The 19,438-nt window shown below is 45.2% G+C and overlaps 1 protein-coding gene across 1 annotated transcript in view; it reads left to right on the top strand.

Moving 5' to 3' along the window:
• Positions 1-2,835: 2,835 nt before the first annotated feature.
• LOC126285157 (uncharacterized) overlaps positions 2,836-19,438 on the top strand; it is a 113,146-nt gene continuing 96,543 nt past the window's right edge. Inside the window, exons 1-2 of the mRNA XM_049984469.1 lie at positions 2,836-2,920; positions 19,068-19,327. Of these exons, the coding sequence (XP_049840426.1) occupies positions 2,836-2,920; positions 19,068-19,327 (345 nt within the window). The remainder of the gene's footprint in view (positions 2,921-19,067; positions 19,328-19,438) is intronic.

Raw genomic sequence — 19,438 nt, forward strand, 5'->3', positions numbered from 1 at the left:
TTGGCACGTACTTCGATGCGAGATGCCTTTAATAGGTTCCACAACGAAACATTGTCTCGAAATTTGGTAGAAAATCCGAAGAAATTCTGGTCGTATGTAAAGTACACAAGCGGCAAGACGCAGTCAATACCTTCGCTGCGCAGTGCCGATGGTACTGTTATCGACGACTACGCCGCTAAAGCGGAGTTATTGAACGCAGTTTTCCGAAATTCCTTCACCAGGGAAGACGAATGGAATATTCCAGAATTTGAAACACGAACATCTGCTAGCATGAGTTTCTTAGAAGTAGATACCTTAGGGGTTGCGAAGCAACTCAAATCGCTTGATACGGGCAAGTCTTCAGGTCCAGATTGTATACCGATTAGGTTCCTTTCAGATTACGCTGATACTATAGCTCCCTACTTAGCACTCATATACAACCGCTCGCTCACCGATAGATCTGTACCTACAGATTGGAAAATTGCGCAGGTCGCACCAGTGTTCAAGAAGGGTAGTAGGAGTAATCCATTTAACTACAGACCTATATCATTGACGTCGGTTTGCAGTAGGGTTTTGGAGCATATACTGTATTCAAACATTATGAATCACCTCGAAGGGAACGATCTATTGACACGTAATCAGCATGGCTTCAGAAAACATCGCTCTTGTGCAACGCAGCTAGCTCTTTATTCGCACGAAGTAATGGCCGCTATCGACAGGGGATCTCAAGTTGATTCCGTATTTCTAGATTTCCGGAAAGCTTTTGACACCGTTCCTCACAAGCGACTTCTAATCAAGCTGCGGAGCTATGGGGTATCGTCTCAGTTGTGCGACTGGATTCGTGATTTCCTGTCAGGAAGGTCGCAGTTCGTAGTAATAGACGGCAAATCATCGAGTAAAACTGAAGTGATATCAGGTGTTCCCCAGGGAAGCGTCCTGGGACCTCTACTGTTCCTGATCTATATAAATGACCTGGGTGACAATCTGAGCAGTTCTCTTAGACTGTTCGCAGATGATGCTGTAATTTACCGTCTAGTAAGGTCATCCGAAGACCAGTATCAGCTGCAAAGCGATTTAGAAAAGATTGCTGTATGGTGTGTCAGGTGGCAGTTGACGCTAAATAACGAAAAGTGTGAGATGATCCACATGAGTTCCAAAAGAAATCCGTTGGAATTCGATTACTCGATAAATAGTACAATTCTCAAGGCTGTCAATTCAACTAAGTACTTGGGTGTTAAAATTACAAACAACTTCAGTTGGAAGGACCACATAGATAATATTGTCGGGAAGGCGAGCCAAAGGTTGCGTTTCATTGGCAGGACACTTAGAAGATGCAACAAGTCCACTAAAGAGACAGCTTACACTACACTCGTTCGTCCTCTGTTAGAATATTGCTGCGCGGTGTGGGATCCTTACCAGGTGGGATTGACGGAGGACATCGAGAGGGTGCAAAGAAGGGCAGCTCGTTTTGTATTATCGCGTTATAGGGGAGAGAGTGTGGCAGATATGATACACGAGTTGGGATGGAAGTCATTACAGCATAGACGTTTTTCGTCGCGGCGAGAGCTTTTTACGAAATTTCAGTCACCAACTTTCTCTTCCGAATGCGAAAATATTTTGTTGAGCCCAACCTACATAGGTAGGAATGATCATCAAAATAAAATAAGAGAAATCAGAGCTCGAACAGAAAGGTTTAGGTGTTCGTTTTTCCCGCTCGCTGTTCGGGAGTGGAATAGTAGAGAGATAGTATGATTGTGGTTCGATGAACCCTCTGCCAAGCACTTAAATGTGAATTGCAGAGTAGTCATGTAGATGTAGATGTAGATGTAGATAAAAACATTATGGAGCTACCATGAGCTTGCATAGTTCCTTGTTAAGAACTTGAGTCCACGGCTTCTTGGGGTCAGCTCGATATTCTAATCCTATCAACACTTAACAATTGAAATGATGACTTACCTGACCAGTGCACGGTTTTTCAGTCCTCTACAGTCCGACCGATATTGTCACGAGCCCACCGAAGGCACTCGCATAGCTCGTCTGCTGCCATAACACCAAATTTCGCCGCACTAACGGACATGTTTGTCCTACGTCGCACAATGATTTTTGCGGTTATTTTAAGCATTTCTGCTTGTCTCGTGACAGGGACAACTCTAAGCAAACGCCACTGCTTCCCCTCGTTAAGTAAAGGCCCTCGGCCACTGCGTCGTCTATGGTGAGAGGTAAGGCCTGAAATTTGGTATACTCGACATACTCGTGACACTGCAGACTTCGGAATACTGAATTCCCTAACGATTTCAGATATAGAATTTTCCATGCCCCTAGCTTCAACTACCATTCCGAATTCAAAGGCTGCGCTCATAAACAAGCCGGAAACCTTTTCACGGGACTCACCTGAGTACAAACGACAGCTCCACCAATGTATTGCCCTTTTATACCTTTCTATACGCTATACTGCCGCCATCTGTATATGTGCGTACCGCTGTTCCATGACTCCTATCACCTCAGCGAATCTCTTTTCTTGTATACAGCGCAAAGAGTTCTTCGATCACACAAGAACAACTGCAGATGGTTCTCTGCTTCCCAAGCTGCAGGTGTCGAGTGTCCCCGAATACATTAGAGGCATTCAGGCGCACCTGGCTGTAGCGCTTTGTGGTAACCCTCGCCCCCTCTCGGCGGTGTCGCTAAGAGGCCCTGAGAGCTGCGACGGGAGTGAATGGGCCGGGACTGCGCCACTGATTAATGACGCCCGAGGAGGCGATGCCGGGGCACAGTGTTTGGCGCCGCCTGCCCTCCTCTCTCCTGCTCCGGGGTCGCCAACCACCAGAGGGCCGCGCCCTGGGATCCACTCGGTGACTAATGGACGCGCCGGCGCCCGTTTTAATTGCCCACAGCCTCATCGGTCTCGCCCACTGCGCCCACCGGGCCCCTGTACTCCAGGCCCGTTAGCAGCTGTGCCCACATGCGTCTCTCATGTTGCAAACATCTCGATTACGTGAACAGCAAAGGAGCTATAACGAGGAGTACCTAAAGGCTATTAGGCAAAAGCGTAGGCTATACGACAAAAGAACTTTCTTACCCGAAGACTGGCGTCTTACTTCAGTACGGTTAAACTATTCAAATTATAGACGTAAAAGCTTAATGCTTCCCACCTTTGAAGATACAGAATTTTCATTCTCATTATCATCATCATCATCATCATCATCATCGCCTTCCTTTCAAGGATTAGGACTGTTGCCTGTTCCAAACTTGATACGAAAATTATTCCCAAGTCCTTCGAGGTCTCCCAATATCTCTTTTTCCACTCGGCTTGTAGTTCAAAATCTTCTGGGGTGTTCTGAGACTTAGCGTTCTCATCAAATGTTGTCTCCAATCCACACGGTATTTTTTATGTTTAATTTAATTTGAAAATATTTAATTCTATTCTAATATGTTCATTTCTAATCATGTCTCTTATTGTACTGCTGTCCGTCTTCCTTAGAAACTTCATGTCTGCTGTTTGAATCTCATCTTTTGGAAATTTGTGGTAAGGTCTTGTGAAACCAAACTGCAGAAGTCAACGGTCCCTAAGCTTATGCACTATTTAATCTAACTGAAACTAACTTAGACTAAGGAAAGCACACACACCCTTGCCCCCTCCGACAGGAGGAGCTGCATGGTCCGTGACTAGACGCCCATGGCCGCGCGGCTGAATTTCATTTTCACGTGTTTTTCTTCTTTTTATGCGGTAACCCAGCTTTCGCTTTCGTGGGATAACAGTGGAACTGCCATCATTCTACAGAATTTCATGATGGTCCGTTTTTGTTATTTATGGCCCAGTGTTATCGGTATCACAGACAGCTCGGAATTTTTCTTTTTATTTTCGGTATCAGACTCAAAATAAAAGCTTATAGCACAGTCTAAATAGGTGGTTTGGGTGACTTCTTCTAAAACTGACTTTTCCAAACGAATTTTTGATCCGACTGGATATTTTCCTTTGATTGCCTTTATTTCCGATTTATTGCTAGAAATTTTAAAGTTGTATTTATTGTGTATTTCGTTCAGCTCGTATGCTGATCGTTGGAGATCACCTTCGTTCCTTTGAATAATAATTATATCATCTGCAAACAGAAGCACATTCTGGCATTCCTCATTCGATATCTTAATTCCTTTGCTTCCTTTTCTTTTACATTTACGAAGAATGAATTCAGTGCAAATATTAAGAAGTGTACGCGATAGTCCACACACTTGTCTGACGTCTTAGTTAATAATCATTTTTTCTAATCGATTCCAGCCTGTGTGTATTACAATGCGTGTATTTTTGTCAAGACTTTTCACGGCTTCGTTAGGTGATAAGGGTAACCACAATCCAATCAGGCGTAGTCTTACATAGGCTATCACGAGTCACACAGTCAAAAGCCCTCTTAAGGTCGATAAAGGCTATTAGAATATCTGTATTAAAATTTCCTTTTTTTAAAGTAGAGAAGCATATTTTTTTTTTTTTGCATCAGCGACCTAACCTAGATCCGTTTTCTTCTCTAGAAGTAATAGCTTCTGTGGCATTTATTATGTTAGAGAACAGTTGGTAGCCAGTGTTCTGCAGACTGATGGCACGATAGTTTTTGCAGTCTTTACGCTTCCCGTTTTTTAAAGGAAAGATTACTTCTGTTGTCTATACCAAAGATAATGGATCTTGCACTTCTTCCATCATTCATCTATTGTCTGTACAAGTCTTACATCTATTGATATCCTTCCATATTTAATTAGTTCTGTTTTATTCTAACTGTTACAATAGCTTTTCTATTCATCATACCTTTCAAAGGTTCTTATTGCTTCTACTTAGTAAGTGGCTCTATTGTTTCCATGTAAGTACTTTCTCCAGTGTATTCTGTGTACACCATAAGCCAGTACACTGATTAATCCGTTGTTCTTTGGAAATTAAATTCTGTGAGGAGAATCCTCTTTCTCCTTGTTCAGCACTTTCATGGCTCTGTATGCACATTCCTGTCTACCGTGTACGTCAGTTCTAAGTGGCTTATGAATGTGCCCCAGGAGTCTACGAGTCTCGATGTACTTCGCGCATTATTCTTTTTTTCCATCGTCACTTGTTAAAAAAAAGGCTCTGAGCACTATGGGACTGTGGTCATCAGTCCCCTAGAACTTAGAACTATTTAAACCTAACTAACGTAAGGACATCACACACATCCATGCCCGAGGCAGCATTCGAACCTGCGACTATAGCAGTCGCGTGGTTCCGGACTGAGCACCTAGAAACGCGAGACCACCGCGCCCGGCCGTCACTTGTTATTTTGTATGTTTTACACCTCTCTGGGTCTTTTGTCTGTAGGAACTACAAATAAGCCTTTTGTTTTTGTTTAATGGATTGTTTAATTTCTGTATTCCAAATTCTGAGTCTCTTTTCCCCATCTGTTTTGTTCCTTTTCCGAAGGGCTTCTGAAGCTGCTTCGATGATGCAGATCTTAATATCACTCCATTCTATATCGATGTCATTATTGACAGGTAGTGTAGCAAGCTTTCCTACGAGTCTGCACTGATAAATTTTTGTAGTACAATATTCCGACAGAATCGCTGGGTATACACCACACGATTACTGTAGCCGAATGTGGCGACGACTAGGGCTGAGTCCCATACTTCCAAAGTTTTGGAGAGACACAACACTGTTACTTATGGCGTCCTTCAGCTCACTCCTGATAGTGTTTGAGGGAAGTCTAAGATCGCAGATCTCATGCGATAGAACCATGGCTCCATTTTTCAACACGATATTCCAGTCTACATATACTACGTGTCTCTATGAGCTGCTTGTATGATGCTGCACTACTTCCGTGGCCAGTTAAGTCCCCAGATCATTCCCAAGTAGAGCGTCTATGGAACCAGGTCTCAGTGACAATATTCGACATATCTAAGACCAGTTCAAGGGCCGGCTAGCTTGAGATGTGGATACAATGGTATTGTGTCACCTTCGTCAGCCAAATCAGCGCATGCATCCACACCACACGGAAGCAAGTTCATACTAATAGGTGGGCATATACCGCCACGTTCTTTGTAAATTTAGTTTGTTTTTCTAATCACTGAAATAACATCTCTTAATCTCTCAGTCCCTGAAGTTTTAATCCGTGTCCTCTCCTTCTTGTTGGTGCTTAACATTTCTTTCCGGAAGTGTAATTACTTCAGATAAAAATATTATTACTCTATAGACCTGCTATTGTGCAAACTGGCTGTTAGTTAATGTACGAGGGTTGGAACTTTAATAGTGGCAACTATTTATTTCACGTTCCCAGCGATGTTGTGGAAGTCGTAGGATACTCTTAGCGGTGCCAGTTGCGTTGACAGCTCGAGCGACGAGATCAATTGCCCCACGAATTTGTAGCAGTTCTGAAGCGAATATTGTGAAGTTTTTCCTTCAGTTTAGAAATCGAGTTGAACCCACAAGGGTTTAGGTCAGGGGAATGCAGTAGGTGGTATAGCACGTAGCAGCCCCATCAGTCAAACAAGTCAGTAACAGAGTGTATCGTATGTGCTTGGGAATTGTGCTGGAAAACGATGGTCAGGTCCTGCAGAGAGTGTCATCACTTCTGCCTCTAAGCTGTCCATTTTTGGAACACAATCTACGACCAGCTTAGAGATAGAAGTGATGACACTTTCTGCAGGACTTGACCGTCATTTTGCAGGACAGTTTGAGTATGACATACATAGTCGCCGTTCGCTGATGGGATTCTTACAGATCTAGTTCTATTATAAGAACATGCTCTCAGGAAATAGTTTCCAGTTAATCATTATTAAGTGCGACGACATTATCAGTTTATGGCATTGGTATTTAGTAAATGAGTACATCATACCGGCATCCCTTTTGAATGTTATTCCGAATAACGTAGGTTTCCGCTTCTTTACTTGGATTGGAGGACTTAGAATTACTTTTTACAGAGAACCCGACGTCGCTGATACTGCTTCTGCGAGGGACATAAACTTGAGCTTCACAGCAAAACAGATACAAATAATCCTACACAACGACTCTTTAAGAAAGTCCAACGACGGATTGTCTCAATCTCCGTAAAACTCAGATATACAAATGGCCAGACTGAGACATTTTCGAAGGTTTGGTACAAGTGGGGGGCTCTTGCACACCGTCTCACACACGTAGGCGGCGTCATCGCATTCTTCACAGTGATTACTTAACATCTGAGTCCTTTCACGCTCCTTGTATAGTTTACAGATTCTGGTAACATTGCTACACCCAAACACACACACACACACACACACACACACACACACACAAGCAGCCGTTGATCTGTCGTTGTGTATTTCAACTTTTAATCGTTTACGTACCTGCCGGTTGTGTCTACATGTAAGAATCATGCCTCATGTATGTGCTATTTTCCACTTAAAGTGTTCATCGATATTTACACGTAAGAACATCATTTTGTAACCTGTGAATTATTTCGTTGGTGTATTAATGTCATTAGAGGCACAATGTTTTTAACTGTAAAAAAAAAAAACCCTCACGAGCTATGTTTTCTTTAAAATTTGAAGCAAACTGTTTGTGCAAAACCAGTCCAGTAACTTTCACATTACGTCATTTGCTGTTTTCTCTTTTTACGCTTCTTTGCTCGGCTTCTTAACGATCACCTGCAATTCTACCTCCTGATGGAAATTTCTACATTGGCACCCGTCACCGACCTTATAGTACATCAGTTCAAAAAGACGTAAAGGTTAAGCAACAACTGTATTGCTTTCCATTCGTTTTGTGCCATATTATTTGTGTATTAGAGGTGAAAAACATTTAATGGGAACTGGACTTTAGGTCATTAGAGACGCACGACTTCAGTTCTGTTAGGAAGGCTGATGGAAGTGATGTGAGCCTTGCGGCATCTTGCTCCTCTTTCTACCGATAAAGAATTGAGACCCTCACCTATTCCTCGCTTCAGTCGGTACAAGAAATAACAGAAAGGGCTTACGACATCGGAAAGAACGCCACAAAAAAATCCTACTACACTACGAAATTCACAGAAAATCTGTTGTTCATGTTGTTAGGAATTGTGTCGCAATTGCAGACGTACCACTTCGGATAATCGATAGGTTTTCATTATAGTGAATGCTTCAGTAAGACACGAGATGACGGCAAGGTTGCGGCTTGGCTTAACACGACTGAAGGAAAAACCTCGGGGCAGTGTCGCAGCTAGAGAAGCCAAGCGGCAACACCCCAGCACAAAACAAGACGGAGGAGAGAGGGCGAAAGAGGGAGGGAGGCAAGGCAGAGACGGCGGTCTTGGTAGTGACGTCATCTGGAAGAAGACACTTTAATTAAACTGGGTGGCAGTGTGTGCGACTGCAGGCTACAGCCGAGCCCTGCCGGCACGCTAGTCATCTGGAACAGCCCCAGGAGTTTCGTATGAAATGTGCAACAGACGCAGCTAGACACTTTCCAGGGTTCTGCATCAGTTCAGAGACGACGTAGCCGTTGACCACAGAGAGACAGCTAGAGAAAATTTGGGACGTGTGTTTCATTAACAAGACATTTTTCCAGTTTGTGGCTGACTTAGGAGTCTATTGACAGGGTGCTGTGTGGTTTCTGAAATAAGAAAACAAATCTCATAAATTGGGAATAACAGATAGGAATTTCAGTTTCATTTTTTAAATGCATGAGTTTATCACCGTTATAAGTATTTTACGTCAGATAATTTCAGTAGGCGCAAAGGCAAATTTACGCTTACACACCCTTCTAACCAACAAAGACAAATGCACTACGCTCTCTCTCTCTCTCTCTCTCTCACACACACACACACACACACACACACACACACACACACAAACACACGAGTGGGCGCGTAGCATTGAGGAAACCGTGTATCAAATAATAATACGTCAGTGAGGGACCGTTGCCTAACGCTATAAATCGCTCCTATAGAAATCTTGAACGATTGTTCATAAATTCCTACAGGTTATGGGTCACGGATCGTCCGTAACAGACAGTCGTTCATATGAGCTAAAAAGGTCTTTTAATGTCGTAAGCTATTGATGGCAAAACGGTAAAGTCACATATTCAATTTACGGATTTTCTTTGTGAACTTGGACGTTCTTAAAAATTTACTTGAGGAGAATGACCATACTGCTACACTTTAGTAAAGGGATTTCCACAGAACTGGGTAAATATTACGTAAAGAGAGAGTAGCAGATGTTTCTACAGGTAGTTAATGCGCTCACGCAGGGTTGCAATGAATAATGAAGGCCCTGGCAAGTTGCCGCTTACCGCATCTTGGCCATATGTAGCACGCGTGCAACACCAGCCCACTCTGCTGCACTTCCTTATTGTATGCGAACCCAGCTCCACTTTCCAGCGGAGACGCTGCATGTGAGGCAGCACCCTTTCAAGATGGCTCGGCTAGCGGTCCATAAAGCAACATACATTGTTGCAGCTAAAGGAACAGCCACGGGGGCTGAAACCCGTAGTGGCTGTGGCTGGAGAACTTACTAGCGAGGGCGGAGGAGACCCGTCCAGCACAGAAATTTCCGCTAAGGGAATTTCTGTGGCGAATTAAAACTGAGTGGAGTCGCAGTGTTGGAACACTGATCTTGGCAAAGTGACACGGACAACGAAACGAGTTTTGGTCAGAAACGCGGTTTCAGAATTACACGAATTCTCTTAAAATTATAAAATTTAACGCAAGTATGAACCGTTGAAGCACTAAAAGGTACCACAAAGGTACCTGCTTTAATAACAAAGCACTTAAATTATACTGCTGAAATTTAATGAGCTATCTTGGTGCCAGAGAGTGTTTCATTTCTCTACTATTTTGGTACAAGCGAGACGCTGACATGCTGTTATTGTAACTACCGTTGTTGTAACTAACCAGCAAGGTGATACTGTATTGCCTGAGTAAAACATCAATATTCCCAAAACAACGTCCAACGCGTTTAGATAGTAAGGGCGTAATCATCCCAAGCTTCACTCCAATCAGTTAAATACAATCCGATCGAATGTGGCCGGCCGGAATGGCCGAGCGGTTCTAGGCGCTACAGTCTGGAACCGCGTGACCGCTACGGTCGCAGGTTCGAATCCTGCCTCGAGCATGGATATGTGTGATGTCCTTAGGTTGGTTAGTTTAAGTAGTTCTAAGTTCTAGGGGACTGATGACCTCATGAGTTAAGTCCCATAGTGCTCAGAGCCATTTGAACAATTTCGATCGAATGTGGTGAAAAATATCCATAATATGTCCCCGTCGAAGTAATTCCGGAGTACATCGAAAGACATCCAGCGGTAGTCGACGTAAAAAGACAGTTATAAGACAAAGGTGGCTGGTCAGTAGTTACTTAGGACTAACTCCAGGTCGCGGGTCTAATTCAGGTCTCTTTTGTCACCTTCCGAGTGTGCGGTGCCTCCTGCGTTGTGTTCTGTTTCCATACCTCCATTTTGGCAACGTGTATAAAAGGCACACTGACTTAGTAAACGTTAGACGCCATAAAAAAAGAAAAAGAAACAGATAGTAAAGGGTTTTGTAGTGGTCCAGTCGAAACTAGATAGAAAACTGCCAACACTTTTTTTAAAGATAGAGTAACTCTACAGGATGTGACAGTTCTCTATTTTTTCCTAATTTTATGTGATGGCGGTCGCGTAATTAGTAAAACGAAATTAGATACAAAGTTAGAAAGTAATGGACTAATAAGGCAATGAAATTCTAGATTATGGGGATTATTAAACAATAAAGACGTAAACTAGAGAATCAACGAATAAGTTCATCACCCTATAAAATGAAGATAGTGTTGATGTTGAGAAAAGCGGAAATTATTTAACAAAGGTATTTACAGAAACAAGAGAAAAATGTGTTAGTTTAAAAAAGGAAGGTACTGCCCAGTGGGTCAGAAAACTACTACACATAATGAATATGTAGAATTAAACACAAGTATGCGAAAAATATAGCAGAAACTTAAGTTGGTGAGGTTCAAATGAAACTAAAGCGAACATGGCTATATTTTCGCCAGTTGTCGCAGTAGCATCCATGAGAGATAAAACTGCACACATCTTGGATGGTTACTTCAAAATTCTGTATTCAAGAGATAATAAGCAACATTGATAGTTAATAATGGCCACAGTGACTCTCTGGAAGTAATACTTGGTAAGCCACTCGACATTTTAAGTAAGAAAAACTAATAGGGCTGGCGATGCTTCAATATAGACCTATAAAGCTGAAGCAATAGTCAGTTCCTCAAAACTGGATGAAAGCTGTAATTGTTTTATTTGTAAAGAAAGGTGGGAACACGTAAAACCTGTCTATCAATATCGTCAGCGTAAAGTACAACATATTCAGTAGCGTAATGTGCAACATATTCAGTAAAGCATTATAAACTGCATTCAGAACATCGTTGTACTTCAGCTAAGAAACGAGTTCGCTTTAGAACTGAATGCGGGTTAGTGGACCACTTGCCACCCCAAACTAGATTCTCAAACAGAGCAATGGAACTTACTTTTTCGAACATTATTGACTCAGGTTGAAGCCAATCTGTACTTAAATCGTTTGGAAAGCGAAGTAGGGATTCAACCCTTTGGTAGAACAGTGAAAAATACTCGCATCAGTAATGCAGCTCCCATTACAGACCGTAAGGGTATTATCTTATTCAGAGTCAGGAGTCAAGCAAAGAGATGGAGTATCACCAAAATTATGGTTGATAGCTCTGATGAGATCCGTCTGAATCTGATTCAGGGATATATACGCAAACAAATAAAGTGAAGCACCCAGTGGACATGGTCGGGAGTTAATGTAATTTTGTAGACATACACACGCATGTTATCTCAGGGCTCCTGTACTCGTTGATACTTTGATGCGGTTTTCCCTTATAGAATGACTGATTTACGAGGAAGGTTCATGCAGACTGGTGGAACTAAAATGAAGTCTCCTCAAGCTGTGAAAATGACACGATTGCCATCTAGCGGTGGATGGTAGAAACTCGTTTGGAATAGCGGTAGCTCGAGCGGTGCTCCATACCAATGTATCGTGGCAGACATTGCTCTGTGCCACCGTTACGTGGCGACGGATGTTTCTTACCGACGTTATGTGACAGAGGGTACTCCATACCAACACTGTGTGGAGGAGGGTGCTTCCTTCAAATTCAACGTGCAAGAGGGCGCTTCGTACTGATGCTGTGTAGGAGACGTTGTTTCGTAAAAATGTTGCATGGTGGAGGGAGCTTCCCCGGGCCAACTGGGATGCCCATCGGGAAAACATTGATACCCAGGTCGGACGCCACCCCCTCCCCTACCAGCACCCTGATGACATCATCATACATGCCGCTTCCTTTCTCCACCGGACTTTGTCGGAGGCTGTTGAGGCGCATGTCCCCACCAAAGCCATCCACCCTCACCTTCCTACCTTACCACCACAGGCCTTACTCCTCATCCACGAATCCCGTCGCGCTTATCAGTCCTTCCTCCGTACCCGGGACTGAGACACACTCCTCCGCCACCGGCAACTATTAGAAACTTGCTCGCTGCCAAAAACCGCCGGGCCTGGCGACAGACATGCACCTGTCTTAATGCTTCACTGCCTATCAACTCCTCCAAGTACTGGTCAGCCTTCCACCACCTTACTGGCACGAAACCTTCTCCCCACTGTCCTCTCCTAAACGATTACCACCCTTCCCCAGATGATCCCAGTAAGGGCAATCATTTTGCCTCCCACCTGTCTGACACCCTTTTTGTCCCTGACAATCTCCGGTTTGATTACTCCCTCTTTCCTAACACCCAGAACCAGACTACCACCTCTCTTCCCCCACTGGCTCCTAGCCTCTAGTACTTGGGGTTCACTCCACCATCCAATCTCAACACCCCATAGTTACCCACGTCATTGTCAACACACTATGCACCAAACGCAACACGGCTCCCAATCATGATCGTATTACATGTATTACATACCGCCACCTCAAAGAAGCCCCCCTCTCCTTCCTTACAGTCCTAGCCAACCTCTATAATGTTAGCCTCTCCGCCGGCTTCTACCTCGACCTGGGGAAGTCTTCCAGGTCCTTGTGCTTCCCAAACCCTCCAAACCCCATTCTGTCTCCTCCTCCTGTCGCCCTATCAGTCTCACGTCTGTCTTCAGCAAGGTCCTGGAGTCCGTCCTTACCTGCTGCATTGAACATCACCTCCACCAGCACCGCCTCCTTCACTTGACCCTATGTGGCTTCCATCCTTCCTTCTCTGCCGATGATCTCCTCCTCCACCTGACACACCTCCTTTCCACTCACCTCAATTCCCATCACTCCACCATCTTTGTGTCCCTAGACCTTGAATGTGCCTATGACCATGTATGGCATCTTGGCCTCCACTTCATACTCCGGACTTACGCCCTCCCCATCAACTATGTTCGCCTGATAGCCTCCTTCCTCTCTCACCACCCCTCCTATGTTACCATCCGCAACTCCAACTCTTACACCTTGTACTCCTCTGCAGGCATGCCCCAAGGCTCTGTCTTTTCCCCTCTCTTCAACCTCTTATACACAGTGGACATGACACAGCCCCCACCACCCATCCATCTCCTGCAATATGCTGATGACAATGCCTTCTTTGCTCCTGCCCCCTCTCTCCAAGATTCCGAGCATCTCCTCCAGTCCCACCTTGACCTGTACACCACATGGTGCAACCAATGGCTCTTTAAGATCAAGCCCTCCAAGAGCCAGGTAATCATTGTAGGCCACACAACCCCCTCCTTCCACCTCCTAGCTTTCTACTGTACCATCTATGACCGCCCCTTTGCCCTTACTCCCACCCTGAAGTACCTTAGCATCACCATCAAGCACCACCTTTCCTGGACCCCCCATCTCCTCACAGTCCACTCCAAGGCACATACCCATCTCCATCTCCTCAAACTCCTTTTCACTATCCTCCATACCTATAATTCCCTGATCCGCCCCATCCCATGTTTGATCGCTCCCTCCCCCCCCACCTACTACAAGTCCCTCCAAATCCTTGAACACCATGCATTCCACCCCCCTTGTGGATCCTTTATGATCTGATTCCCTTACCCCATCTCCTCCTGTTCCTAGAATGAATATGGATCCTATATGTTTCCCACAAACTGGATCCCTACCATTCTTTGGTTTCCCCCATCCTCTCCCACCCTAGCCCACTGCCGTGCCTGTACCACAGTGTCCCACCTGGTCTACATACCCTCACCCAAGGTGGCTTCCAACTGCCCCTCCCGGATGATGTCCTCTTGCCTTCCATCTACCCCTCCTACCGGATCTAATCCCTTCTCCTTCCCCTCAACCCTCCTCAGGGCTCCCTCTGCCCCCTTCCTTTCTTCTTCCTTTTCTCCTTTTCCCCTGCTGAACACCTTTCTCCTTTTCACCCCCTCCATCCTTCTAGCTCCTTTCCTACTCCCCTCATACCCCCACCTGGATTTTCCCCTACCGTCTCTTCCCCCCCCCCCTTTTCTTCCCCCCTTCACCTGGTTCTAGGTCTCCTTTGGTGCAGTGATTTTTAACGTTTTCATTGTGGTGTCAGTGTTACTCCAATGACGTGTCCAGTGCTATGTTCTACCAGCACCAACAGTGTCGCCAGCATCATTCATTTGTGTTTCCACTGGTCTTTCTTTGTTTTTTGTGTCGACTCACAGTGGTCATTCTTCGCATGTGCGTGTGGCTCTCGTCTATATTGTTTTTAAATCTACAGTTCATACTCATCTATTTTTTGTCCTTGTTTTTCTTCATCACTTTGTACCATTCTCTTCATGACTTTATACCATTCTCTGTTATATGCTCTTTTCTCATGTGACTATGTTGTTTGTGTAACTGTCTTGACTGAAGAGCGGCGTATTGTGCCACTGCCAACCCACCCCATTTTTGGGAGTGAAATAACAATAAAGAAAAAAAGAGGGAGCTTCTTACCTGAAATATTGGCAGTACTTTTTCATACTGATGTTGTATGGCAGAGGGTGCTTCGTACCAATACAGCATGTTAAAACATGCTTAGAACGAGTGTTGTGTGGCACAGGACACTTCATCCCACTGTAACATGTCTGAGGGTGCACACCACTGATGTTGGGTGGCTGAGGATGCTTCACATCGGTGCAATGTGTCATTGGGTGCTTTATACCAGATTTACTTGCCAGAGGATGCTACATAACACACTGCATGTCAGAGGATGTTTTTCTATCAAATTTGCTTGGCTCAGGCTGCTTCATGCTGATATTTCATGACAGAACGTGCTTTGTATAATGCTGCAGATGGAGGGTGGGTGCTCCGTATCGAATGTGCATGGTGAAAGGTAGTTCGTGCTTGTGTTGCATTACAGTGGGAGCCTTGTAGCGATTTTAAGTTGCAGAGGATGCCAGGTACCAACGTTGCCTGGCAGAGGGTGCTTCGTACTACAGAGGCTCCCTCTTACTAATTTTATGTAGCAGAGGGTCCCTCGTACCAATGTTGCGTGGCAGAGGGTGCTTTGTAGCTATGTTAATAGTAGAGGACGATTCGTGCATGACGAGAGTGCTTCTGACCATTATTGCGTTGCAGGGTTTCCTGCATACCAGCATTACGTTGCAGCCGTTACATCTCACAATTTGGAGAGACAGAAAGTGCTTTGTAGCGATTTTGTGTGATAGTGCTTTGCAACGGTACTTCAATGCAAAGGGTGCTTCAAACAAATAGTAAATGGTGGAGGTTTCCTCTGAACGATTTTTACGTAGCAATGGGTGCTTTATACCAATGCTTCTTGGCGAAATGTGTTTCTTAGCAATTTTACGTGACAGTGGGTGATTCATACCAACGTTGTGTGGCAGAGGGTGCTTTGTACGGATGTTACGTTGTAGAGAGTGCTTCGTGCCGGTTTTGCGTTGCTGAGTGTACTTGTTACCACTTCCACTTGACAGAGGGTATTGTGTGGTCTTGTTTCATGGCAGATAGGTACCTTGGCTATGGAGGCAGTTCGTTATTTTGGGTGTTCACGATAAGCAGAACACCCTGTCTGCTGATTTTTAATGTGGTAATTTGAATGTTGGGTTTTTTCGAAGTGATTAACAGGAATACCATGACAGCATAATATTCTTGATGTTATTTGATGTATTTAGAGTGCCCGAATAGGAGAAAGTGCATAATCTGTTGTACACTGTAGGATGGTTGCAGTGTGCTCTCCTTCGTCATTTTATCTTGAGTTTATTACGTTAAGTGAAATGTGTCTTCACTGCTAGTTACTCGCCAAATGAGCGGGCTGAGGGCGAAAATGCATCCTGTGTTCAGCAGTCTCGCCATCCAGGCCACTCAGATAATCGAGCCTGCTGACCAGTCTCCCTTCGGCCGGGTGGCTCTAACGTATGACTCTGGCGCATCGTTGTGCATCTGCTTCCGCAGTTTGGGTAGCTGTCGGCACCACAGTGATACAACGAACAGTTACAAACCGGTTACTTCAAGGACAAGTCCAGGTCAGAGGCCCTGTAGCCTACATTCCACTGACGCCAACCATTGCCATTTGCATCTTCTGTGGTTTCAAGCGAGAGCTCATAGGAGGGCAAGATGGAGGTCTCTTGTGTTTTCTGTTTAAAGCTGTTTCTGTCTCGGTGGCAGTGATGGCTGTGTGTTGATTAGAAGGAGACCAGCTGTGGGCCTGCAACCAATATGTCTTGGTGCTAGACAGACTGGACCTACACCTGGAGTTTCATATGACAGCAGGAGTGCTCTCGTGGCTATCGCACGGGTCCGACTGCAGATTTGTACGTCACTCTGGCGGTACGGCGTGTTGCGCTGCCATTCATAAAGAGCAGCCCCCCGCTGATGCAACCCATCAAACTCGTCGACGTGTTGCCTTGGCCTCCTTGTTCACCAGATCATGTCTCCAATGGAGCACATATGAGACGTCATCGGACAACACCAGCGTCATCCAAAACCAGCGTTAAGTGACCATGCAGTTACCGATCAAGGGCAACAGCCATGAAGCTCCATCCCACTAACTGACAACTGGCACCAGTACTACAAGAAGCATAGGTTTTCCTGCTTGCATTCAACAGTCTGGCGGTTACACCGGTTATTAAGGTACCAGCATTTCACATTTACACTGTCTCATCTCGCACTTACAATAAACTGTAATCTTGCAATGTTAATGACTTACATATCTTATCTAGGCAAATGTATTCCGAAAATTTCATAAATCGACATTAATTATGTTTTTAGAGTTGCTATTCTCTTCTTTGTGCAAGTATTCCTTGGTGGTCAACTTTCATTTATGATTATACTATGTAAATTATTGAATACAATTATTCTATCTACATTTGCGAAAAGGAGGAGGAGGAGATTAGTGTTTAACGTCCCGTCGACAACGAGATCATTAGAGACGGAGAGCAAGCTCGGGTGAGGGAAGGATGGGGAAGGAAATCGGCCGTGCCCTTTCAAAGGAACCATCCCGGCATTTGCTAACCACTGCGCCACCTCGCTCGGTCATTTGCGAAGATGTCCAATACTGTTAGAGTATGCAGTTGATGGTGAATCACTGAAAAGAGTTACAGCAACAATATACATAGGAATAAGAAAGTGGAATGGTGACATAAAACTGAGTGGCTCCATACTCTGTCGAGCAATAGCAATAGGTGGTAGTGCACGGCCTCCTATTTGTGAATATTAAATGCTGTTCAACCGTTGTTTAAACTATTGGCTATTAAAACTGCTACATGACGAAGATGACGTGGTACAGACGCGAAATTTAACCGACAGGAAGAAGATGCTCTGATATGCAAATGATTAGCTTTTCAGAGCATTCACACAAGGCTGGCGCCGGTGGCGACACCTACAACGTGCTGACATGAGGAAAGTTTCCAAGCGATTTCTCATACACAAACAGCAGTTGACCAGCGTTGCCTGGTGAAACGTTGTTGTCATGCCTCGTGTAAGGAAAAGAAATGCGTACCATCACGTTTCCGACTTTGATGAAGGTCGGATTGTAGCCTATCGCGATCCCGGTTTATCGTATCGCGACATTGCTGCTCGCGTTGGTCGAGATCCAATGACTCATAGCATAATATGGACTCGGTGGGTTCAGGAGGGTACTACGGAACGCAGTGTTGCATCCCAACGGCCTCGTATCACTATCAATCGAGATGACAGGCATCTTATCCGCATGGTTGTAACGGAACGTGCAGCCACGTCTCGATCCCTGAGTCAATAGATGTGCACGTTTGCAAGACAACAACCATCTCCACGAACAGTTCGACGACGTTTGTAGCAGCATGGACTATCAGCTCGGACACCGTGGCTGTGGTTACCCTTGATGCTGCATCACAGACAGGAGCGCCTGCGATGGTGTACTCAACGACGAACCTTTGTGCACGAATGGCCAAACGTAATTTCTTCGGATGAATCCAGGTTCTGTTTACAGCATCATGATGGTCGCATCCGTGTTTGGCGACAACGCGGTGAACGTACATTGGAAGCGTGTATTCGTTATCGCCATACTGGCGTATCACCCGGCGTGATGGTATGGGGTGCCACTGGATACACGTCTCGATCACCTCTTGTTCGCATTGACGGCATTTTGAACAGTGGACGTTACATTTCAGATGTGTTACGACCCGTGGCTCTACCCTTCATTCGATCCATGCGAAACCCTACATTTCAGCAGGATAATGCACGACCGCGTGTTGCAAGTCCTGTACGGGCCTTTCTGGATACAGAAAATTTTCGACTGCTGCCATGGCCAGCACATTCTCGAGATCTCTCACCAATTGAAAACATCTAGTCAGTGATGGCCGAGCAACTGGCTCGTCACAATACGACAGTCACTTCTCTAGATGAACTATGGTATCGTGTTGAGGCTGCATGGGCAGCTGTACCTGTACACGCCATCCAAGCTCTGTTTGACTCAATGCCCAGGCGTATCAAGGCCGTTATTATGGCCAGAGGCGGTTGTTCTCGGTACTGATGTCTCAGTATCTATGAACCCAAATGGCGTGAAAATGTAATCACATGTCAGTTCTAGTATAATATATCTGTCCAATAAATATCTGTTTGTCATCTGCATTTCTTCTTGGTGTAGCGATTTTAATGTCCAGTAGTGAAGTATCGCAAGTAACCATGTGATGTGAACAAGAGGCAGCCTTACTGAGCGCTGGCTCGGGCTGTTGCAGGGTACGGGTCGATCGCGCCGCGGACGGCGCTGGGCAAGGCGCTGACGATGGGCTACGCGGTGCTGGGCATCCCGCTGATGCTGGTCTACCTGTCGTCGGTGGGCGCGCTGCTGTCGCGCTGCGTGCGCGGCGCCCTGGCGCGGACACTCTGCTGCTGCCTGTGCTCCAACTGCGGCTACTGCTGCTACGACGAGGCGCGCATGCAGGAGAAGGAGCGCCGCATGCGCAAGAAGCGCATGCAGCAGATGGAGCTCATACAGGTGCGCGCCTACTCCGCTCGTTACTCTGCCCTATTCTTTTGTTCTATTCTTTCTCTCTCCCTCTCTGCCTTTCCTCCTTCCACCTGTCCTTGAACCCACGTTTCCAAAAGT

This window comes from Schistocerca gregaria, chromosome 8, assembly GCF_023897955.1.
Source record: "Schistocerca gregaria isolate iqSchGreg1 chromosome 8, iqSchGreg1.2, whole genome shotgun sequence".
Taxonomy (NCBI): Eukaryota; Metazoa; Arthropoda; class Insecta; order Orthoptera; family Acrididae; genus Schistocerca; species Schistocerca gregaria.